At 45.9% G+C, this 20,779-nt stretch overlaps 1 protein-coding gene across 4 annotated transcripts in view; it reads right to left on the bottom strand.

Annotated features, from left to right (window-relative positions):
- The window catches only part of SYN3 (synapsin III), a 262,176-nt gene that overhangs the window by 40,364 nt on the left and 201,033 nt on the right, over window positions 1-20,779 (bottom strand). For all 4 annotated transcript variants that reach the window (XM_075008116.1, XM_075008135.1, XM_075008124.1 and 1 more), the window contains one exon: window positions 3,238-3,300. In XM_075008116.1, the coding sequence (XP_074864217.1) occupies window positions 3,238-3,300 (63 nt within the window). The remainder of the gene's footprint in view (window positions 1-3,237; window positions 3,301-20,779) is intronic.

Consider the following 20,779-nt stretch of genomic DNA (forward strand, 5'->3'; position numbering starts at 1 on the left):
TGACCTCTCGAGGTCCCTTCCAATTCTAGTATTCTATGATTCTATATGCAGGCGTGTAGTGTAGGTGGTAGGTTTGTCTCTCTTACTGAAAAATGCTCCTTTTCCCTGCCTGAGCCATTTGGGAATCTCTTGTTCTTGGATTTGTTCATGGAAATTTCCAACCATGTTTTAATACAGTTTTTCTTCTCCACTTTGACCTTACACACAGTGTATCACCTCTTTGGTGAGTCTTGCTACCACTGAATTTATGAAGTCTTCAGTTTGGACCATGAATGCTGACAACTGCTTCTTCCATGTCAGAGGTGGCAATGGAGCTCATTCCTCAGAAGCCCTGTTTTGGTTGTTTTGTTTTTTTATTTTGGGATAACTTCCTTTCCTTGCTTAAAAATATTGTGGGTGAATTGAGGGCTCATGAACATGAAGGACACATGAATGTGAAGGCCTGGTTGTGATATAATGTTCATGCCAGTGCTTTATCATAAACACTGGAATTTATACTGAACTATAGGTTTTAGAAATAGTAACCAATTTTAACCTTGACATGTAAGGTTAATCTTAAAAAAAAAAAAACAGATGGAGAGACTGAAGAAGAGAAGCAAAATGACTTGCTCAAAGCCACACTGAGCCAGGGCTGTCTTTTTGTTATCTTTTTGTACAGCAGCTAGTAGAATGGGCTACGGTCCATAACTACGGCTCCAGCCCTATATTCCAACACAACTAAGCAACAAATCCGGACTGACTCTCACCACTTTGCTCATTTTGTTACAGCACAGTGCCTTTCTTTACCAATGACAGGTTAGCACTTTTCAAGCATCATGATTTTCTCAGCTATTTCTCCTAGCGAGAAAGAGCACCCTTAGCACTGAAGCCCTCTGCTTTCATGAGTGTTTTTGATGGAAGCACAATGAGATCTGTTCCCCCTGGATCTCCAGGGACTATCGAAACATGTATGTTTGCTGGTAGTTTAAATACTTTAGTCTTTAGTGTCTTCAGCACTTTTGCACACGTACCAGCCACCAGCTGATTTACTGAAAATTAATTATTTGGGCTGCTCAGGCGCCTCTTTCAAAACCAAAACCAAAACTCTATCTCTGACAGTGCCTTCACTTCACCACTACAGAACATCTTGCTGGATCCTCTTCTGAGGTAAAGACCCAGGCATAGAAATAAATTTAGCTCCCTGCAGCTTTGCTACCCTCTCTGATGGCTTCTTTTACCTTGTAGTGTTCAAAATGATCCGTTGACTCTCCTGCAAGGGCCTTGCTTCTGAGTTACTAGCTATAACATGTTCTTCAACTCTCTCCTTGGCTCTGTTAATTTCCATTTCTGGTGTTTCTGGCAGGCTCATCTGGGCTGTATTAGCCTGATTTTAAAGGACATCTTTTTGGTCAAAGCCCTTTGCCATTTGAATACACTACGGTTCTATTTTCTCTTCACCTTCTCTCTCCTTTTATTTTTGGTTATGGAATTCTGTGACCTGAATAAGGCAATTTAAATGAATTTGAATTATCCTTCAGGCCATAGGCATGCAAACTAAGTTTTTATGTAATCCATCAGTTCTACTGCAGGTGGCTGAGCACTGATGTGTTATTTGTGGAACCTCTTCTATCACAGGCAGCAACAGCACACAAATCTCAGTAAAGAATAAGGGGAAAACAAAGATCTGAGGTGTCACATGCTCAGCTTCCTGCTGGGAAATCAGCAGGATTCTAGGACAAGCTGCCATCCATGCGAACTGACAGGGCAGACTCTGAGAGTGACGTATATATGACCCATCTAACAGATGTGACAGAACAGCAGTGAAGGAAATTCAGTGGTGTGGTGCACTGCAGATACCCTGTCCAAGGTTCCTGGAAACTTTTTCATAGGTGAAAGGTAATATTAACATCTCTCTTGTTTGTTCTGATTGGTTTTCCCTGGCCAAATAGTTCACAAGTCCACATTCAGTGGTTACACTGTGCTTGCTTACAGCATGGTACAGTCTAACAGCTGTGTTGGTTTAAAACACGGACCTAAACAAATTTAGTTTAGTTTTTCTGTTTATTTAAATACTTGTTCTTTGATACCCAAGTCAATTCTAGCAGTTGTGTTGGGACTGTAGTCAGCTTCCTCTTTGGCTACCCCAGATGAAGCACCTGGGCCACTGAAAATTTATAATGAGTTTTCATTTGAAATACAGATATTTAGAGAAGAATTTTGTTTCCTGGGTCCAGGCCTATGAGTCTGACTATGTCTGGTTCTTGCATAGTATTATGTTCAGGCAAAAAGATGACACTGAGAGAGAAAAGGGCCTGTTTTTCCTAGTGAAAAACTTCTGCTAGGATATTTTTAATAATTCTTCTTCCATTTCTAGAGGGTTCTAAAATAAAAACAAGAGAGATGGTAGCTCTCAGAACTCTGAACAAATATTACTCGGGACACAAATAGGATGTCTTGCTGTAATGGTATATGTGACTGAGGCAGGGGGTGACTATGAAAGATACACTCACAATGCATGTTGTGTTTGACGAAAAGGGCTGCTACCACTCTGCTTGCCTGAAGAACAGAGGTTGCTAATTCACTAAAGAATCCCAGGGAGCCTGGGAAAAACAAACAGGTTCTTTAGGCCTGAGAAAAGTTTTTCAAGAGTCCTCTCTTGGCAGGCAACTAGGCAGTCTGCCTTCTTCCTTCGTAAGGCCCAGCCACACTGTTCTGGTTCCTTCTAGTGCGGAGAGAAAATAACTGAAGGGCTTCCATTTGAGAGTCAAATAATAGTAACAGGGTCAGGAAGATCAGTGCTGCTACTTCCTCTTTTGCAAGGAGACGAGGGGAGATTGTGAGCTGTCCGGGGCACAGGCTAGTGGCGCTCTGCAAGTGCTTATGAAAGAATGCTATTTCTCTGTTCAGACAGCACAAATGTGATCAGCCCGTTGGCTTTAGGCCAGCTGACCGTAACACTGCTCTAACCAGTGTGCGCTCACTACCCTTAATAGCCTCCAACCCAAAACCACTGACACACACCCTCTCTACGCCTGCTTCTGACTGAGTCACAGCTGAAGGCCCTTTCCTCCCACGCTGACAGCTAATGCACCTTGGACTAGCTGTAGCAAAAGCTATTTAACTTAGCCCTTTCCCTACCCAGCTGGTTGCAGGTTAATATAACCCTATCACAGTGAAAGTACCCAGAAGATATCTGTAAGTTTACTTTTCTATAAACTCGTATGTAAAATGGGTGCGTGGTGTCAGGCTTTTCCTTACCTTCCCCATTCCAGCGTGAGCATGTCCCAGCTTGACCACGACAGGAAAATTTGGGGTGGTGAGCTGAAAGTCAGAAGAAAGAGCCCCCATTAGTCCCTCTGCTGCAGTTTTTATCACCCAGCAATATTCTTACTGAAAAGACGAATCACCATTTTGTGATCAAAGAAGGATGGTTCTGTAGGAAAAGAGCGAGCAATGTTTTTTTCAGGGCTCCTAGTGATTCTGAAATGGAGGCTAAGCAGAGTCCTTCAGAGTCACCCCCCGATCCACAGCAGCAACCTCAAACACTCCATGTGCCCTTACTCCAGGTTTGGCTGTTTTTAGTCTCCCTCAACTGCTTCTATATTTGGGTCCTTTGCTTCTCATGTCAGAGTCCCCATTCCCACCCCCGTGTTGCAGTTTTCAGTGGGGTAACGCAGCACTTCAAATGAGAAGTACTAGAGTAGTGAGTTATGTTCCCCAAACCCTGCCCAACTCCTACAGTGGCTGTAGCCAGTACCCCAATGCCTCTTGTTCCTCAGCTGCTTCCCACTCCCCCCCGGCCAGGGTGGCAATGGAAAGAGAAGAGGAAAGGGATGCCAACTTGTGGGCCAAACTCACAAAGACAATCTGGTAGTACAGCTCTCCTCTCGTGTTTTGCATGGGCAGATGTCATAGGCCAAGAGTGGCCCTTTCCAGACTCTGGCCCGAAGCCGTCCTCGTCCCCCTCCCATTTCCCATTCAGCGACACTGTTGCATTCAGATCAAAGGCACCAGAACTTATGCAGAAGTGGGGAGCCATGGTGCCCCCTACCTCTGGTCCCAACACTGCTGTCGCACATTCCCAGCAGTTCCATGACAGCCTGTCCTCACTGTGTACCACCTAGAGGGTCCCCTGCCGCCCCACCAGCCTGGAAGGAGCCAAGACCCTTGTCCTCTCCATGTCCCCACTGGCTCACTTTGTTGCCAGGGTTGCCTCCCAGCAACAATCCAAGAACAGCATTCTTGCCACCCAAAGGATGAAGCTAAATTGCAGCTCCTGAAAAAAAGTCAAATCAAACAGGGCAACTTGCTGTTGACAGTGCCAACCAACCACCTGCAGGCCTGCAGCTGCCTGATCACTGCTCACCGTGCAGCAGGGCTAGCGCTGAGAAAGGCCAGAGGGACTACCAGGTAGCCCAGTTTGAGCCCTGTATATCACAGGCTACCAACAACCCCACCTAGCAGCTGTGCATCAAAGCCAAATATGAAATGAGACCAAAGTACTGCAGCCCACAGGATGCTAGATTATGTACCAATAGCAGAATTGTGCACAGGAAGGGCTGAGATGCTCCAGTGGCAGGGAAACTTTTGAAATATAGATAATTCTGGCAAGTGACTCACTCCCCAGTCTCACCTTCTGGGATACAATCCCAACAGTGATAGGTTGTGTCCAGTGTTTAATCTGTGCCAGGGCTTGCCAGGGCAGAGCTCCAGCATGGCTAGGCTTAGCAGTTCATAGCCCCAGCACCTCTGGGCTTGCTGCATCAGTTATGAATGTAAAACTAAATTGCTCGAGCCCTAGTACATGACTGCTTGAGCCCCAGCACCTCTTTCATTACAATTAAGCATTGCCACTCTCACTGCCTGTCCTGTACTTCAGCTTTTGCAAAATGCTCTGCTGCTATGGCCACTCTTTGTCCAGATGGACCCCACCAGCACACAAGCCTGCACAGAGCGCCTGTGTGTTAAGCACTTCTGACTCAGTCCTTCTGATACCAGCAGCCTGCTTGTTACACCCCAGCCACACTCTGGTTACACTTGCAAGCTGAGTTCAAACTCCTTGTCCCAAATTATCCCCAAACCATGTGCTCTCCAGCATCCATCCCTGTTCTTGATCATTCAGAGAAACATGAAGGTTTGTACGTTCCTTTCAAGATACGATATGCAACAGCTTGCTACATTAACTGGTGTTAACATTCACTTTAAATCAAACACAGCAGGGGGTGGTTTAGATTAAAAGTAAGGCAAGTTTATTAACAAAGGAGATGAGATTTTAAGTGAGATCCAAAATGGATAGCATTAGAAATGCTTGTAAGCAAATAAAAGTGAAAAACACCCTCAAGAGGCTAAAACTTAATAAAACAAACTGCCACCTTTGTTCAAGGTAATTTCCTTACCAATCTACTCTCCAGCGAGATGGGCTAACCACCCTCCCTCTGGATCACCCACAAACTTCAAAGTTCTTTTGTCTTCTTATATGAGAGATAACTTGGAGTTCTTCGCCCCTTTATAATCCAGTGAACCTTGGAAATGAATTGTTCTGAAAGTTACTTCCATAATAAAGTCCATTCAGGTTCTGTGGAGGGAGTCTCGGAATGAAGAAAATTGTATGCTGTCTTCCTTTCCCACTGGTGTTTGCTAACTTGCAAATTGATCTTTTTCCTGCAATTTCCTGCCTGTTGTCTTAATGGCCGTGTTTATCTTCTATGTAATTTCTCATTGGCTTTTAATGTACCTTGGACATTTTACCTTCCATATGCCAGAGCCACATTCCTTTGTCTAAGGTGCAATAACCATAGCTCTGCCTGGCAGAGACACTTTGATAACATACTTCCTAATGAGTTTGTGATTTCTGTATACATACATGTTATAAAATCTATGATTAGCATATTATTAGCTTTCTAGTAATACCTGATGTGACATCTTTGAGATACAACTTCTGCATTTGGGATGCTGTTAGGGCCTCAACCACACAATACCCCCATTCTCCGCCCCAAGGTCACTGCCAGTCTGAGGTGATTCCCTTTTGATACCTCATATACCAGCCACTTAGACCTGAGCACAAGCACACGAACCAGTCAGTCACCCATGAGAGACAAAATACTTGGTGCCTCATTAGAGCCCTGACCTGCCTTGTCCAGTGTCCCATCTCCATGAGACATGGCCAGCCCTGATGCTCCAGAAGAAAAAGCTCTTCGGAATGCATCTGTGGGTGGGGAAAATCCCTGACTGACTTCCTGCATTGTGCTTTATGACAGAAGCAAGAGCAGACATGGTTCTGAAGGCACATCTGTCCCTGTAATCATCTCTGCAGTCATCCCTTCTCACCCGTCCTACACTTCGTCAGTTTGGGCCCCTGGAGCTGCTAACAATCCATATAAGGCTGCTACAGAAGGACAGTGCAAACCAGGAGTGCTGAGAGAATGATCTCAGGGCTTGTCTACATGGGATGTTACTGCATGGCAAGTCAGGGGTGTGAGTCCACCGTTCATTTGCTTGCCATGCAATAAAGGCCCATGTAGACACTACTAGAGCACACCAAGGGCGTCTACACTTGCTTTCCTCTTCGAAAGTGGTATGCAAATGAGGGAAATCAAAAATGCAAATGAGATGCATATTTGCATATCTGGCACCTCATTTGCATATTCTTATTTCGAAAGAAGAAAACCAGTGTAGATGCTGCTCTTTCGCAAGTAAACCCATCTTCGAAAGAATCTTTCTTCCCTTTCTTTAATGGGAAGAGGGATTCTTTCGCAGATGAGGTTTACTTTCAAAAGAGAAGCATCTACACTGGTTTTCTTCTTTCGAAATAAAAATACGCAAATCAGGTACCAAATATGCAAATATGCACCTCGTTGGCATTTTCAATTTTCCTCATTTGCATACCTCTTTTGAAAGAGGAATGCAGGTGTAGATGCAGCCCAAAGGTCCCAGTTTGTACTTCACTACTTGTAGTAAGTTGAAGTGCGCTGGAGGACTTTTGATAAGATATAGCAATGCCCACATTGGATTTTACTGCTTAGTAAGCTAGTTCCCAGTGTAGTCACAATCTGGCTTGCCGTGCCGTAAAGTCCCACGCAGGCAAGCCACTAGATGAAATTTAAACTCCCCTGACTAAAGCATTGTCCTTGTTTCACTCAGCAGTAAGCTTCAAGGAAGAAACTGGTGCACTGGAGGGATCTGAATGGATGAGGACAGCATCGAGAAAGGCACAAAGACAAAATGTAGGCGAGGAAACACACAAAGGACTTTAGAGTTGCTTAAAACCACCATGTCACATACAAAATTACACCCCCATCGCTATTGCATGTAGTGATAGGACAGATGATTTTAAGAAGTTGCTGAGGCACATAGTTAAAAAAAATGTTATCGCTCTTTGGGATGAACAAAAATGCTTCTTGGGGATGTGACATAGAACCTCACCTCTGCTTAGCAAGAACTGGGCTGATGTTACCCATTCACTTCTCACACTGCATAGGCCACCAGTCATTGGCGGGAGGTAGCTTTGAGTCACTACAGGTAGAGGATGGCTTTGAACTGGCACTTCAGAAGTGAAAGGCTGTACGGATGGGGTTTTTAAAAGCAACTAAGTGACTTCTGGAGCATGTCGCATTGAATTTCCAGGCCTTTCACCTCCAAGACGCCAGCTCAAATATAGCTCATGTGTTATTACCAGTCCTCCTGCTCTTTGCCATTGTTATGTTATTATTATGTGTATGACAGTTTTGTCTGGAGTCTTCAGCCAGGATTGAGGCCCCCACAGTGCTAGGACCTGCATAATTTCTGTTCACCCCTAGAAGGAAGATAAAGTCTGAAAGCTTTCTTTAATGGACAAGATCTCTGTGCATAGTTTTTAGATGTCTTTGCTTGGGTGACAGGGATGTCTCCTCTGTGTGGAACACCATGGCTAGGTCTGCACTAGCCACAGAAGATCGAATGCTTAGGCTTGATCTTCAAGGGCACTGTTTTGTTCGAGTGCAAAATGGTGCATTCTGGGATCAATACTGAACCCAGAACTCCTTGAGAGGTTCAAGGAATAAAGAATGTCAGTGGAACAAGCGCTCCTGTCGACATTCTGCAGTGAGGACAGGGACCAATGTCAAGAGCTGCAAAATCGATTTTCGGTATGCAATTGGCGTACCTAAAATTGCGTAGCAGCCATTGACATTCCTGGTGAGTGTAGACATAGCCAAATGGATGTTAACCATATACTTGAAAGTCAGAAGATCCCTGTGTTTGTGGAATGTGAATTGTGCAGCATTTTTCCTGTGCGAATTCAGAAGGGGACCAACAGGAGGAGCAAGTGAGTAGATAAAAGTTTTGGGTTTCCCACAGAGTACAAAAAAATTGATTCAAACCAGACATGAAAAATCATCTTGTGATGCAGTGTCATGACACATACTGAGTAATTGTTTTGCTCTCTGAAATAACTCAAGGATTAACTGTAGACAACAAGATGACGTTGCCAGATGCAGGTTGGATGTGTGAAAGTCAGGACTGTCCTGTGGAATGGTGTTGTGTGTGTGTGTGTGTGTGTGTGCGCGCGCACGTACGCACGCACGCACGCACCATACTTTAACTTCTTAGCTCATGAGCTGACACCATCAGCGACTCTGTGTGGAACTGGTGACTCACTGGACAACATCATGTCATTCTTTATTACCTCTATCAAAACAAAAAAGCAGTCCAGTAGCACTTGAAAGACTAACAGAATAATTCATTAGTGATGAGCTTTCGTGGGATAGACCCACTTCTTCAGATCTGTCCCATGAAAGCTCATCACCTTATAAATTATTCTGTTAGTCTTTAAAGTGCTACTGGACTGCTTTTTTGTTTTGATACTATGTAGACTAGCACGTCTTTCTCTCTGTTACTATTTATTATTTCTATTGCTTCACAGATGTGCCTGGTGATTTACATGAATAGAGAGAGGTCCCTGACCCTTCTGAAGCTAAAACTGTAGATGTATCCTAGCAAGAGATGACAAGCAAAAAGAAAATAATATTCTCTTCTTGGCGGTCACCTGATAACAAATAGGATGTCTTAATGTTACCCTCTTATTTGTGAATTCATTGATGGCTGGATATGAGAAGGGTGAAGCTGGCAACAGTTAAATATATGCTTTGTTACAGACAAACTCATATTGTTGTGGGTGACTAAAATATGCATATGTATGAGAGAGATGGTATGTTATAATCACAATATATGCAACCCTATGCTGTGAGTGTCCCTAAGTCTCCAACTGTCAGAAGCTGGGACAGGGTGACAGGAAATGAATCACTGGACATTGCCCTGTTCTGTTCATTCCCTCTGAGGCACCTCGCATTGCACACCATCAGATGACAGGATATTGGGCTAGATGGACCTCTGGTCTGAGTATGGCTGTTCTTATATTTTTAATAAAATGGAACTAAGTCTGTTAGGCAGGCGAAGTCCTAGAATGAGGGTTGGTGTCTGGAAACTCAAATGAAGTAAGGCTTAAGGAGAAATGAGAGTCTGAGTGGCTCATGGGATAGGGAAGGGTATTTTAGGCACTGAAGACATCATGAGAAAAGATTCTGAGTTGCATGTGGGAGAAAGACAGATGGATCAGGACTACTGTGCCTAAAAGTGTGAGCTGGAGCATCAAGGAAAGGTGAGAGAAAAATTAGGAACAGAACTGTGCAGAAACCCAAAAGTGAAGACATGGAGCATGCAATTGCTGTGCCAGAAGTTAAGACGTTATTTCAGAGCGTCAAGGAGGTGTGATGGCATGGCTGAAGCCACAGGCCAGGAAGGTGACTTTGGCTGCTGGGTATTGTATAGGCTGCACAAGAGTGATGGGTGATTTAGGAGGCCATGGAGGAGTAAACAAACGAATGCAGTTGAAGCAAAAGATTCTTGGGACATAGATGGGAGTTTTAGCTGAAGACATGGAGAAGAGGGAAAATGTTTCTGAGATGTTATCGATTAAAAACAGGGAAGATGTTAACAACAACTGGGACATGAGAGGGAAAAGATGAGAAAGAAATTGGAAGAGGACCTCACAGCTGCAAACCCGGATATCTATCAGGATAGTAGAAATATCGACTGTGACCAGGAAGGGAGAAGGTGAGATTCAGGGATATAATAAGGAACTCTGCTGGAGCATCGAGGAAGAAATGGAGGAGAGACAGATGCAGATATTGGGTAAAGACAGGAGTAACAGAGCCACAGGTAACTGTCAAGATGGTAATTAAGGTATATGATGTCTTAAGGCAGGATTAGTCAATTATGTTTTGTCAAGATCCAAATGTCGTGCTCAAGGTATAGTCAAGGTTCAGATTCCTGAAGAAATAATTAAAAATAACAATAATAAGTAAATATAAAAATCCTGGAGTCCATTCAAAAGCACCTTGTGGTGAAGATTTGGCTTCGGTCCACCTATAGCCTACCCCTGGCTTAAGGCAGTGCAGAACTCAGGGTAGAAACAAATCCAATCTATGCTAATAGTCCTTTATTACATTTAAAGACACAAGTCCCACGCTAAGTCCCACATCCTGTAATTAAACAAACCACAGACCAATGTGCTGTGGTTGTAGCACATGCTGTGGTGAGAACATCTCATTCAACTAGGTTGAAAGGGTTAAGGACAGAGCACAGCTTTTTGTATTAACTCAGACCCACCTAACTTTTGTCGTTAATCCTACATTTAATGTGACTTTAATTTCCTTTCTTGGTGCTCTGAGAGGACAGCATCAGGGTCATGCTGGTGTGCTGAGCGTTTGGGGACACAGGCATTGCAAGTGTTGTCAGTTCTCTCCATTTCACTGGGGTTTCAAGTGTGAGAGAATTGTAAAAACAAATCCAGGCAAGCAGATGCACAGCAAAGAAATGGATTCGAACAGGGTTATACACATGCGATGGGTAGTTTTGGCCAATAAATCCCTAGCACCACCTGTCCAAATATGGGAAAGACTTTTAAAGGGTACATTGAGTGTATAGAAACATTTCATTTCTTAACATCTGGGGTGCACCTACAATAGCAAGTTCTTTCAAAAGTTTTTTCGAAAGAAGGGGGCTCTTTCAAAAGATCCCACAGCGTGTCTACACATAAAAAAGTGTTCTTTCAAAAGTAATTCAAAAGAATTCAGCGCTCCTTTCGAAATCGCTCTTCCTTTCTTTCTTTCTCGTTTCAGGAAGAGTGTCCTCTTTCAAAAGCTTTTTTCAAAAGAAACTGTGCATAGACGTTCTGCAGGCTCTTTTTTTTTTTTTGAAAGAGCAGTCTTATGGGGCCTGATTTTTCGATCCCTGGCCCATTCTTTCCAAAGAGCGGGGGCTGTGAGGACGCTTTCTTTTGGAAGAGCGGATCACTCTTTTGATCCGCTTTTTTGTGTGGGGACGCACTCTTTCGAAAGAAGTTCTTTCAGAAGAGATCTTCCTGAAGAGCTTCTTTTGAAAGATCTTTGTAGTGTAGACGTAGCTACGGAGTTCACTTCATAGGGCATGTGCCGCCAGGTATTTCCCCTCCGTCTAAGGAAAGTGAGCCTTTCCAGGCATGTTTTTTTTTAACTTCTGGGAGAAGTGGTGAGACAAAGGGACACGGGATTTTTTTCCCCCTCTGTGACAATGTTTTGGTTTCCTTCTGCCCAATTTTCATTTCCAAATTAGAGCAGTCCTCTCCCAGAGTAAACATGGAGGAAGGGGGTTAGGTTCGAGGAAGGAGGGGAACTGTCTAGGACAGGGTGGTCAACCAGTTAGAGAAGAAGAGCCAAAACAGCAGGGGACAGAGTGCAAAGACCCATATATTATACATTTATTTTTATCTATCTACCTAAATAAATATAAATAAATATATAATATGTCACTCAATGCCCCCCCTCCCCCAGAGCCAGGCACCCCAGTGTCCCCCCCCCCACTTTAATTCGATGCTGGTGACTCACCAAAGCCACCACCACTGCTGCCACCGCCACCATTGCCGCTGCCGCCACGTGCTTCTCCCACCAAGCAGTGGGGCGCATGCACAGAGCAGCAGATGACACTCCCAGTACGCAGCTCTGAGGAGGAGCCGCAGTCAATAGCTCAAAGAGCCAAATGCAGCTCATGAGCTATGGGTTGGCCACCCCTGGCCTAGGAGTTGGAGCACTTGGGAATTCAATTCTAAAGCTGTGGAGGGGGATTCAGGAAGGCAGCCTTGGAAGGAAGAAAATGACATGTAAGGACGAGCCATCTTCCAGGGACCCCAAAACAAGAGTTGATGCCTCCCCCACTGTACTTCTTCCAGTGGGATTGTCTCCTGTCCTCAGCTCCCACTGACTATGGATTTGTGGCCCCCAGAGCTCCTTGTTTGCCAGCAACAGCCTTAACTTACCCAGAAGATGCTGCGTGCTTCTCCCACTGTCTTCGGGACAGATCGGGCACTATCGAGTTTAATGGGTAGAAGGCATGGCCTCGTGACAGGAACCAAACCTGCGTGAGTTACTTTGAAAATTGCAGTGCAGATTTTTGGTGACCGTGCCCTTTATGGGTTGTCATGCCCCTTTTGCTGCTTGCACATTAGTGCAGAGAGCCAGCCAGCGGAACTACAGCTGCACATACTTTTCACAAGTGTGAATGCAGTTCATTAGTGAGAAGTTTTATGCCTACTTCTTGCCAACCTTACATTGCACATTGGGCGATGAATAAAGAATCAAGCCTTCCTACAGGCTTCTTCCATCCTTCTGCTGAAATGGGAAAGGGTCCATCTGTCGGCAATGATGAACTTGGCTTCAGAACCTGACAATGGCCCAAGCAGATGGCTCTCATATGCGAGCGCTTTGGCCTTGACCTGAGAACCAGGCTTGCCCTTGTGGGCTGGAAGTGGTGGCAGTTCTATCAGGTGAGTTAAATGCAATCCACAGAGGACACAGGGTGAGTTATTTTCAACCAGAACTGGCTTCAGTTTCCATCCTAACACTTTCCACCCTTAAGGAGAAAGGGGCTCTTCAAGCCCATGGAAACAGACCAAACCACTGTGGGGGTCCATCTTTCTTCATCTCATAACCACCGTCTCAGCCAGAGGTATTCTTTACGCTCTGAAACACACACATTTGTGTAGCAGAGACTACAGGGGCAAGCAGCAGGAAGCAGAGAAACTCCACTGGGAATAACACATAGATCCTCTTCTTGAAATCACTCAGTCACCTTTTGTCTGTTTACAGAGAAAATGCTTCACCCTTTACGGAAAAAAGGAGGTGGGGACCTGGGTTACTCTCATCTGTGAGGCAATATCTCCCTCTCGCTTGTGAAAACAGACAAATGTGGGTGTGCCACTGCAGACCCAGCATGAGGTTTTTTTTTCCTCTCCCAGGCGTATTGCTCAGGTTTTCATCAGACAAACACAAGAATTTGCAACAAGAACAGCAACCTTCAGGGACACTATAAGATAGGAGAAGAATGGCCAGGGTTACCACAGGTCTCAGCTTTTGCAGACATGACCTCTTGTTTGATCCTCTGCAATCTGGCTGGGCAGATTTTTCAAATCAGAGGAAATGGCTGAGATTTTTGTGGAGCAGACATTGGCACCCAGAAGAAGTCATCTCCACAGCTGCCGGATCCACCCTCCCTGGCCAGGATCAAACTTCCAGCTAAGCGGAGCCACTAAGTGCCTCTTGGCCAGGCTGCCTATGGGAGTGGAGAGGCCTATGGTGGCAGGGGAGGTGCTAAATAATAAGCGGCCTCTGTATCCCACAACCCTGCCACTGTGACAGGAAGCCTGACGTTGCCCTTTACCATGAGGGTGAGGTTACAGGTCTCCCAGCCAACAACCCCCAAATAATTACCTAATGTTCCCTTCCAGTACACACATCCCCTCCTGCACCCCTTAGCTGTACCCCCCTCATCAGCTTCTCCCCTCCCAGCAGTGTCTTCTCTTTGGGAACCTGAGATATGGCACCCCAAGGAATGGCCCTCTGCTGGAAGAGCGGGAAGTGCTTCCGTTGAGAACTGAAGTGCATGGGCACAGGCGTCGGAGCTCAGGACTGGAGTCTCAGGGAGTGCTCGAGACCCAGGACTGAGGTGTATGGCCAGGCTGGAGGGGCTCAGGCCTGAAACAATGGCATGCGGAGGTGCTGCAGGTCGGAAGGGAGGTGCAGTGGCACACCTGTATAACCGGAGTGTGCGCAGCACCTGCCCTTATGATATTTTGTCCTTGGATGTGCTCCCATTCCATCATTGTATGAGCCTTGCATTCACTCACATACAGAAGCCAGGATAATCTCAGGGGACTGGCTCGTTAGAGTGCTACCTTTTTTCTCTCGGTCTTTCTGTAGCTAAAATATTCACAGCAGCCCCTTTAGTGCCTGACCCAGCCATGGGAATAGCTCATGGTTCACATTTTTATTCTCTGCCAGGAGGCTGCCAGAGCTTCCTAAATTCCAAGCATGAGATGTATCCTTCGTGCACTCAGCTTCTTCGTGACACAAAGAATGGGTGCTGGTCTGATCACTCACAGACATGGCTGCAGGGAAAATTCTCCCTTTAAATACGAAAAATTCCCCCTGTTCTGACAGGAACTGAACAGAACCTCTGCCTGGCTGTAACCCAAAACAGCCAGCTGGGCCTCCAAGAAAGGGGACAGAGAATGGAATCCATTAACCCTCCTCATTTCCAGGCAGCAGAATTCCGTTGGTTTGCCTGCTTCCCTCTCAAGTTCTAATTCTTTCATTCTTGTACCCAAAAATCATTTCTTTTAAACATCTGCTTCAGTGTTCACTCCCTCAGACTTCCCCTCGGTTGGTATTGTCTGTTTTTTTATTGGATGCTGAAGCAGCTCCTACAAACTTCCCATGCAGAGGCTGACACTGAAAGGCTCCCAAGTTCAGCAAGTGGCTTCGCTTAGCAAGCTTCTGACATACTGCCCTGACGCTAGGGTACAATTTCATAGCCACTCTCTAGATATGACCTCCCAGCCCCCTCTGGCTAACTTACCTCATCTCCCTCAGAAAGGGGTTTGGATCTCTAACCACAGCAGCATTGCTGGGATGTGTGGCAGGCCTGATTTTGTTTTTAACTTTCTCATCAGTGCCAGGCTTCAGCCACCTGAGAGAAACCGCAGACCGTAAAACTCCCATGTCCTGTCTGTCACCTGACTTCGACTCAAGATTTTAACAGATAGACAGAAAAATAGAGTGCAAGGAAGGAAAATCCTCGGTTCTCAATAAACCTGTGGCTTGCAGCCCAGTGGCTTTGTTTGAAAAATGTGCATGGAAGTACAGTAAACCTTATGCCCCACAGGGATGTGGGCTCTTTGGAGGCTGTTCTTTCATGGTGATGCCTTTTGATTTGCAGAATGAGAGAATATGGGTGGGGACAGTGGTAGGGAGTTTTGACAGACTGCTGCGACTGAATCTTTAAGCCTGTGCTTCCTTTCATGTAATCCTTTGGGGAATGGTTCAAACGATTTCAGCATTACCCTAACTCTGCTTCCATTTAAGTCAGGAGTAAAGTTCGCATTAGCTTCAATGGGTGCAGAGAAAGGCTGACACTGAGAGCTTTTGAAAATCCCACCTTGCATTCCTAAGCCCTCAGGCAGAGAGTTTTTGATGGACTCTCTACAATTCTGACAATTCTCAGAAGCTGTAAGAGCAAAGGACTGGGTTCTATCTGAGACAAATCCTAGTTCTTATTTAAAAAACCAGTGAAGGCATCTTAATATTGTGTCTGTAATATTCTGATTAAATGAAGGCCCCATGTACAGTAAAATCTTAACTGAAACTGGTTACCTCTGTCTATCTAATCTGCCTAGTTTTTATTCTGTTCTCACCATGGAAGTTGAGAACATAAAGGGTGAAACCTGGATCTCATTTGGAGCCCACAAGAGTTCTTTCATTCATTTCAGTGGCTCCAGGATTTCATCCACAGTGGTTTACAAGTATTGCACATTGTACGTTTCTCTCTCATATGGCTATTTTGGAGGGTTATTGCTGGATGGTGCTAAAACTAAACCGATTAAGCGAGTTTTGCACATTGTGCCAAAAGCCAATCTGTTCTGAGAGTGAGCTGCACCACCCCAGGTCAGCTCTGTGCTCTGAGCTAATCCATCCCTGTGGCCAACAGTTCCACTCTTGTGGAAAGTAGCTGCTGTGGGCCATCACTTAGGTAGCAGGAGGTGGTTCTCCAGGGCCAATCCCAAAAAAGACTATTGAGAAATTGAATGATCATTAAAACAAAGAACTTTCTGAATCCATCTCATTAAGGAGATTTTTGAACATCAGGAGTTATTGGCCAGCTATTATATATTGGCACAGACTTTGGAAGTGTACAAGAAGCCTCCCTCAGAGCCTTATGCAACAGCTTGTCTTAGTTGCAGGGCCTTCTCCCTTCAAGTACCCCATCATGGCTGGTGTGTGAACCGGACGTTTGGGGAGGTTAGCTCTCAGCCCTGCCCCTTCCTCATGAGCCACTCCTCTCCACTTTCTCTGCCTATGGGAGCCCAGAGCCCCCTCCCCATGGTGGCCAACCTCCCCACCCCCGTGCCAGCCACCCCAAGTATCCCCAGTTCCAGAGTGCCTGGAGGGGAACCCCAGCAGCACCAACCACACAATGCTGGGTGGGCAGTGCAGTACAGCACCTAGGGCTCCCAGCCCTCGGCAGCATGAGTATCAGCCCCAGCCACCCCGAGTCCCAGCTGCAGGCCAGCCCGCCCTTTCCCCAGCCTCAGCCCGAGCATGGGGGAAGAGCTGGGAACAGAAGGTGGAGCAGGGGCAGGACCAGGTCTGGCTGTTTGGGGAGACTGCCTCATCTGGCCTGTTGCACCTGCCGTGCCTGCACTTCATCAGCACTTCACACCTGGCTCTTTCTCTGCACTGCTGAGTGGAGCGGGCAGATGCATTAATGCGGAACAGATCGCACTATCCAGTGCTTTTTTGTAACAAAATAAATATATATATATATAGGAGCAGGTACTCGGTGGGCTCCCTGCTCTCCTCCCCCAGCCAGTCCTGTGGCTGGGGCTGCCATGGTGCTGGTACTCAGTACTGGCAAGTACCAGCACAAAAAAAGCACTGGCATTACCTGTACACAAGGGGACATTCCGGGAGGTCAGTCCCTCCCAGAGCTCCTGCCAGGGTCGTACAGCTCCGCATTACGCCAGCACCCAATAGCATCACTTGGCCCTATGTTTCTGCGTGAGTAAAGTAACACTAGGCAAGAGAGAGCTCCCTTGATACTTATTTACACATATGAGTTCGTTCTTTTGTGCCATAACCTAATTGCTTCATTGCCTCCCAGCTTGTCCAGCTGTTTGTCTTTATCAGTTTCTATGTTTCTCCTGTCACTCTCGTGCATGGGTAATTTAGGACTAGTTCCCATATTTCCTGCTTTATTTTGTAAGGAATGAGGAAATTAAAACCCTTATTCACAAAGTCTCCAAACTCCTGCATCCTCTCCCCTTGGGACAGGACACCGGATCAGTTTGATGCTGAAATTTTCTGTAATATCCCCTACCTAAGAAATACCATGTGCTCATTTATTCAGCAGCTGTTTTCCTCTTTGCTGAACCCCCACATAACAGATTCATAACTTTGCTAGACACTAAAAATCACAGACTTAATAAAGACACTGGATTTATAGCTGATTACAACAATCTGTAACCTAATAGCAGCCCCCCACCCCGGCTTATGCCTCCTCTGCTTCCCCTCCGCCCACAGAAGCATTAATTGCCCTTTTCATTTTGAATAGTTTCTTACATTATGTATTAAACGCAATCTCTTCCTTCTTGTATTTTAGCTGCGACCTTTCCCAGACCTGAAGAGGAGCTTTGTGTAAGGTGGAAAGGTTATCTTTCACCAACAGAGGTTGGTCCAGTAAATGATATTATACCTGTAACATCTCTCTGCTATCCTGGAGCCAACATGGTTACAACAACACTGCAAAGACACAAACCCTAAGTACAATGAATAGCAAACAAATTATGGAGAGAAGCGAGCGAAGCAAAGAGAAAACATACAGAGAGTGATGCTCCAGGGTGCCATGACAGTAGGATTTCACTGACTGAGCTAGCAACCATCTTGTGACTTCCATGTTATTCACTGCAGACAGGTTGCTGAGTTTACGTAAAGTGTGTGAGTTTGGGAGAGGTAACTAAAGTGGAGGTCTCTATATGCATGAGGGTAGGAAAGCAGATTCAGCCAAGGTGACCACATGAGGTGAGTGGAGCATTTACTTTAGTGCGGCACGAATGTTGCAGAAGGTAGATGAACACTATCTCCCGGCTCCTGGGTTTTCACTGTTACTATTTGCTGATCAGCTCTCCTCTACTTACAATTTATTGATGGGAACCAGAGACTTGAAGAATTAAATGCCCAGGTGCAGTGCTGAACTGCAGTGACCTCCCATGCATGCTCATTATCCTAATTTGTCTGGGGAGTTTCGGCGAGTGGCCAAAGCTCTCCTCTACAGGAGCAGTGGGCAAAAGAGATGTATTTTGGACGATGATATCATTACATAGCTTGGTGTGTGGGACTAATCGCGTTATGCAATTTACACCACCCCAGGCCAAACCTGCGCAGGGACTAGCAAGGCAGTTTGAATCGGCGCATTAAACGTTTAAAGTGATGCTATGAGGCCCTTCTGAAGTGCCACAGCAGTGCTGCTCCTCCACGCCACTTGATTCTGATTAACGAAGGAGGGGGCCAGCACCGTAGTCTGGACCTCAGGCTGACTGCTTATGGCCCCACCCCTTCTGCCCTGCTGGCCACACGACGGGTGTAACACCACTTATGACAGGGCCAAATTTGAATGAGTGGCCCCTGTTAAAAATAATGAAAGGATAAGGTAGGTGGCAAGTGGGGGAGGCAGGAGCTCCTATGAATGGCTGTTAGGCTCCCTTCTTCAATGCCTGAGATTGCTGGGAGGAAGGGGATGTAGGGGTCATAGGCCGTAGGGATTAGACTGGAGGGTTGAAGAGGTCTGAGGAGGGTTGGGGAGATGGTTGGAGGCAGCATTATGGGCACCCCCACTTTAAATGGTGCTATGCAGCCCCTGCCCTAACTATGGAGACTGCTCTGACGGCACCTGTACTTGGTGCCCTATAGCAGTGGTTCTCAACCAGGAGTTTGGTGGTCCCTCAGGGACTGTGAGCAGGTTTCAGGAGGGCCACCAAGCAGGGCCAGCATTAGATTTGCTGGGGTCCAGAGCAGAAAGCTGAAGCCCCATTCTATGGGGCTGAAACCTTGAGTCTTGCCACCTGGGGCTGAAGCCGAAACCTGAGCAGCTTAGCTTTGTGGAGCCACTTGTGCCATAAAGGCCTGCGTAACAGCGCTGCTGGCTAATCCCTGCTACTGGCCCTGGCTTTTATATGCACAAAACCAGTTGTTGTGTCACAAGTGGGCCATGGAATTTTTATAGCGTGTTGGGGGCAGGGAGAGTTTTCCAGGAATTGGGGAAGAGGATTCAGAAAGAAAAAGAGATTGAGACCTCCTGCCCTACAGCACGCTGTGACAGGCTTATTTTTGGGTACAGTATCTTGCCTCAGGGAGTGTCTTAGTGGGACTCAAGGTTGCCTCATCACAGGGAAAAGATAACTGTTATTACCCTTTGTTATTGTACAGGTTGAACCTCTCTAATCCAAAACTCTGTCATCCAGCAAACTCCATAATCTCGCATGATTTTAGTTAGCTGGATGACCACTTACCATGGGTATGGCTGTTTCTCATGGTCCCATAGCATTTATTTCCAGCCACCAGTCCTGGAAATGTCTTCTCAGAGCCCGGTAAGCAGTGGAAGTATTGGTGATGCGTTAGAAAATACTGACCTCCCATCGTCTGGCAAATTCTCCTGTCTGGCACCGGTCAGGTCCCAAGGGTACCAGATGCGAGAGGTTCAGCCTGTACTACTGTAGCACCTAGAGATCCCTACTGAAATCAAAGCCCCATTGTGATAGGTGCTGTACTAGCCCATGATCAGGGACGGTCCCCACCTCAGAGAACGTACACTCTCAATTTAGACAAATTATTATCCTCATTTCACAGATGAGGAATTAAGGCACCAAGGCTGTGTCTACACTAGAGGGGTTTCTCAACAAAACCCGGGGGGCCTACCAATTCATAAGGTTTTCTGTCGACAGTAAATCAACAGAATGCAGCCCTTTTGTCGACTGCTGTATCCCACTCCCCACACAGTGTAACGGTCTGGAGGTTCCGGGGGGCCCTCTGTCAACAGACAGAGCTTCTGGGACACTGGGCAGGCCTGTCTGCTGTGCTTCCAACTGGCCGTTTTGCCAATAGAGTGGCCAGGCAGTCCTGCCACTCTCTGTCATCAGAGCAGATCACTCTTGCAATCCGCCTGGCAGTTTGGCCGCGATCTGTTGACAGAAGTTTTGTTGGAAGATATCGTCCAACAAAAACTTCTGTTGCCAAATCCCTGTAATCTAGATATAGCATAAGAGAATAACAGACAGTGGAAATTTGTGGCAGGGCCAGGAATTGTGAGCCCTTTAGCGACTTATGCACAAAACCATCATTCCTAGTGTATAGCTTACTTAAAATGAAAGAAGCAGCAAGCTGACAGTGTGTTTTTATCTCACACATATACTTTAGAGAACATCATAACCAAATTTTACCATCGAAAAATGAACAAACACCTATGCCTGTCAGAAGAATAACAGGCACGCAGAAAACATTTAGTGCTTTTCCCATTGGTGTAAAAGTCCTTCTCTATGATGATAAGAAGTGGAATTGATGCCAAGCGGATGGAGAAAGCAACAAACTCTCTCTTTACCTACTGGTCCATCACAAGCAAAATACACTTCTATGCTGTCTGGGTGGCAAAGGCTTTGTATCAAAGAGGTAGTTGTGTTAGTCTG

Source organism: Carettochelys insculpta, chromosome 1, assembly GCF_033958435.1.
Source record: "Carettochelys insculpta isolate YL-2023 chromosome 1, ASM3395843v1, whole genome shotgun sequence".
Classification (NCBI taxonomy): Eukaryota; Metazoa; Chordata; order Testudines; family Carettochelyidae; genus Carettochelys; species Carettochelys insculpta.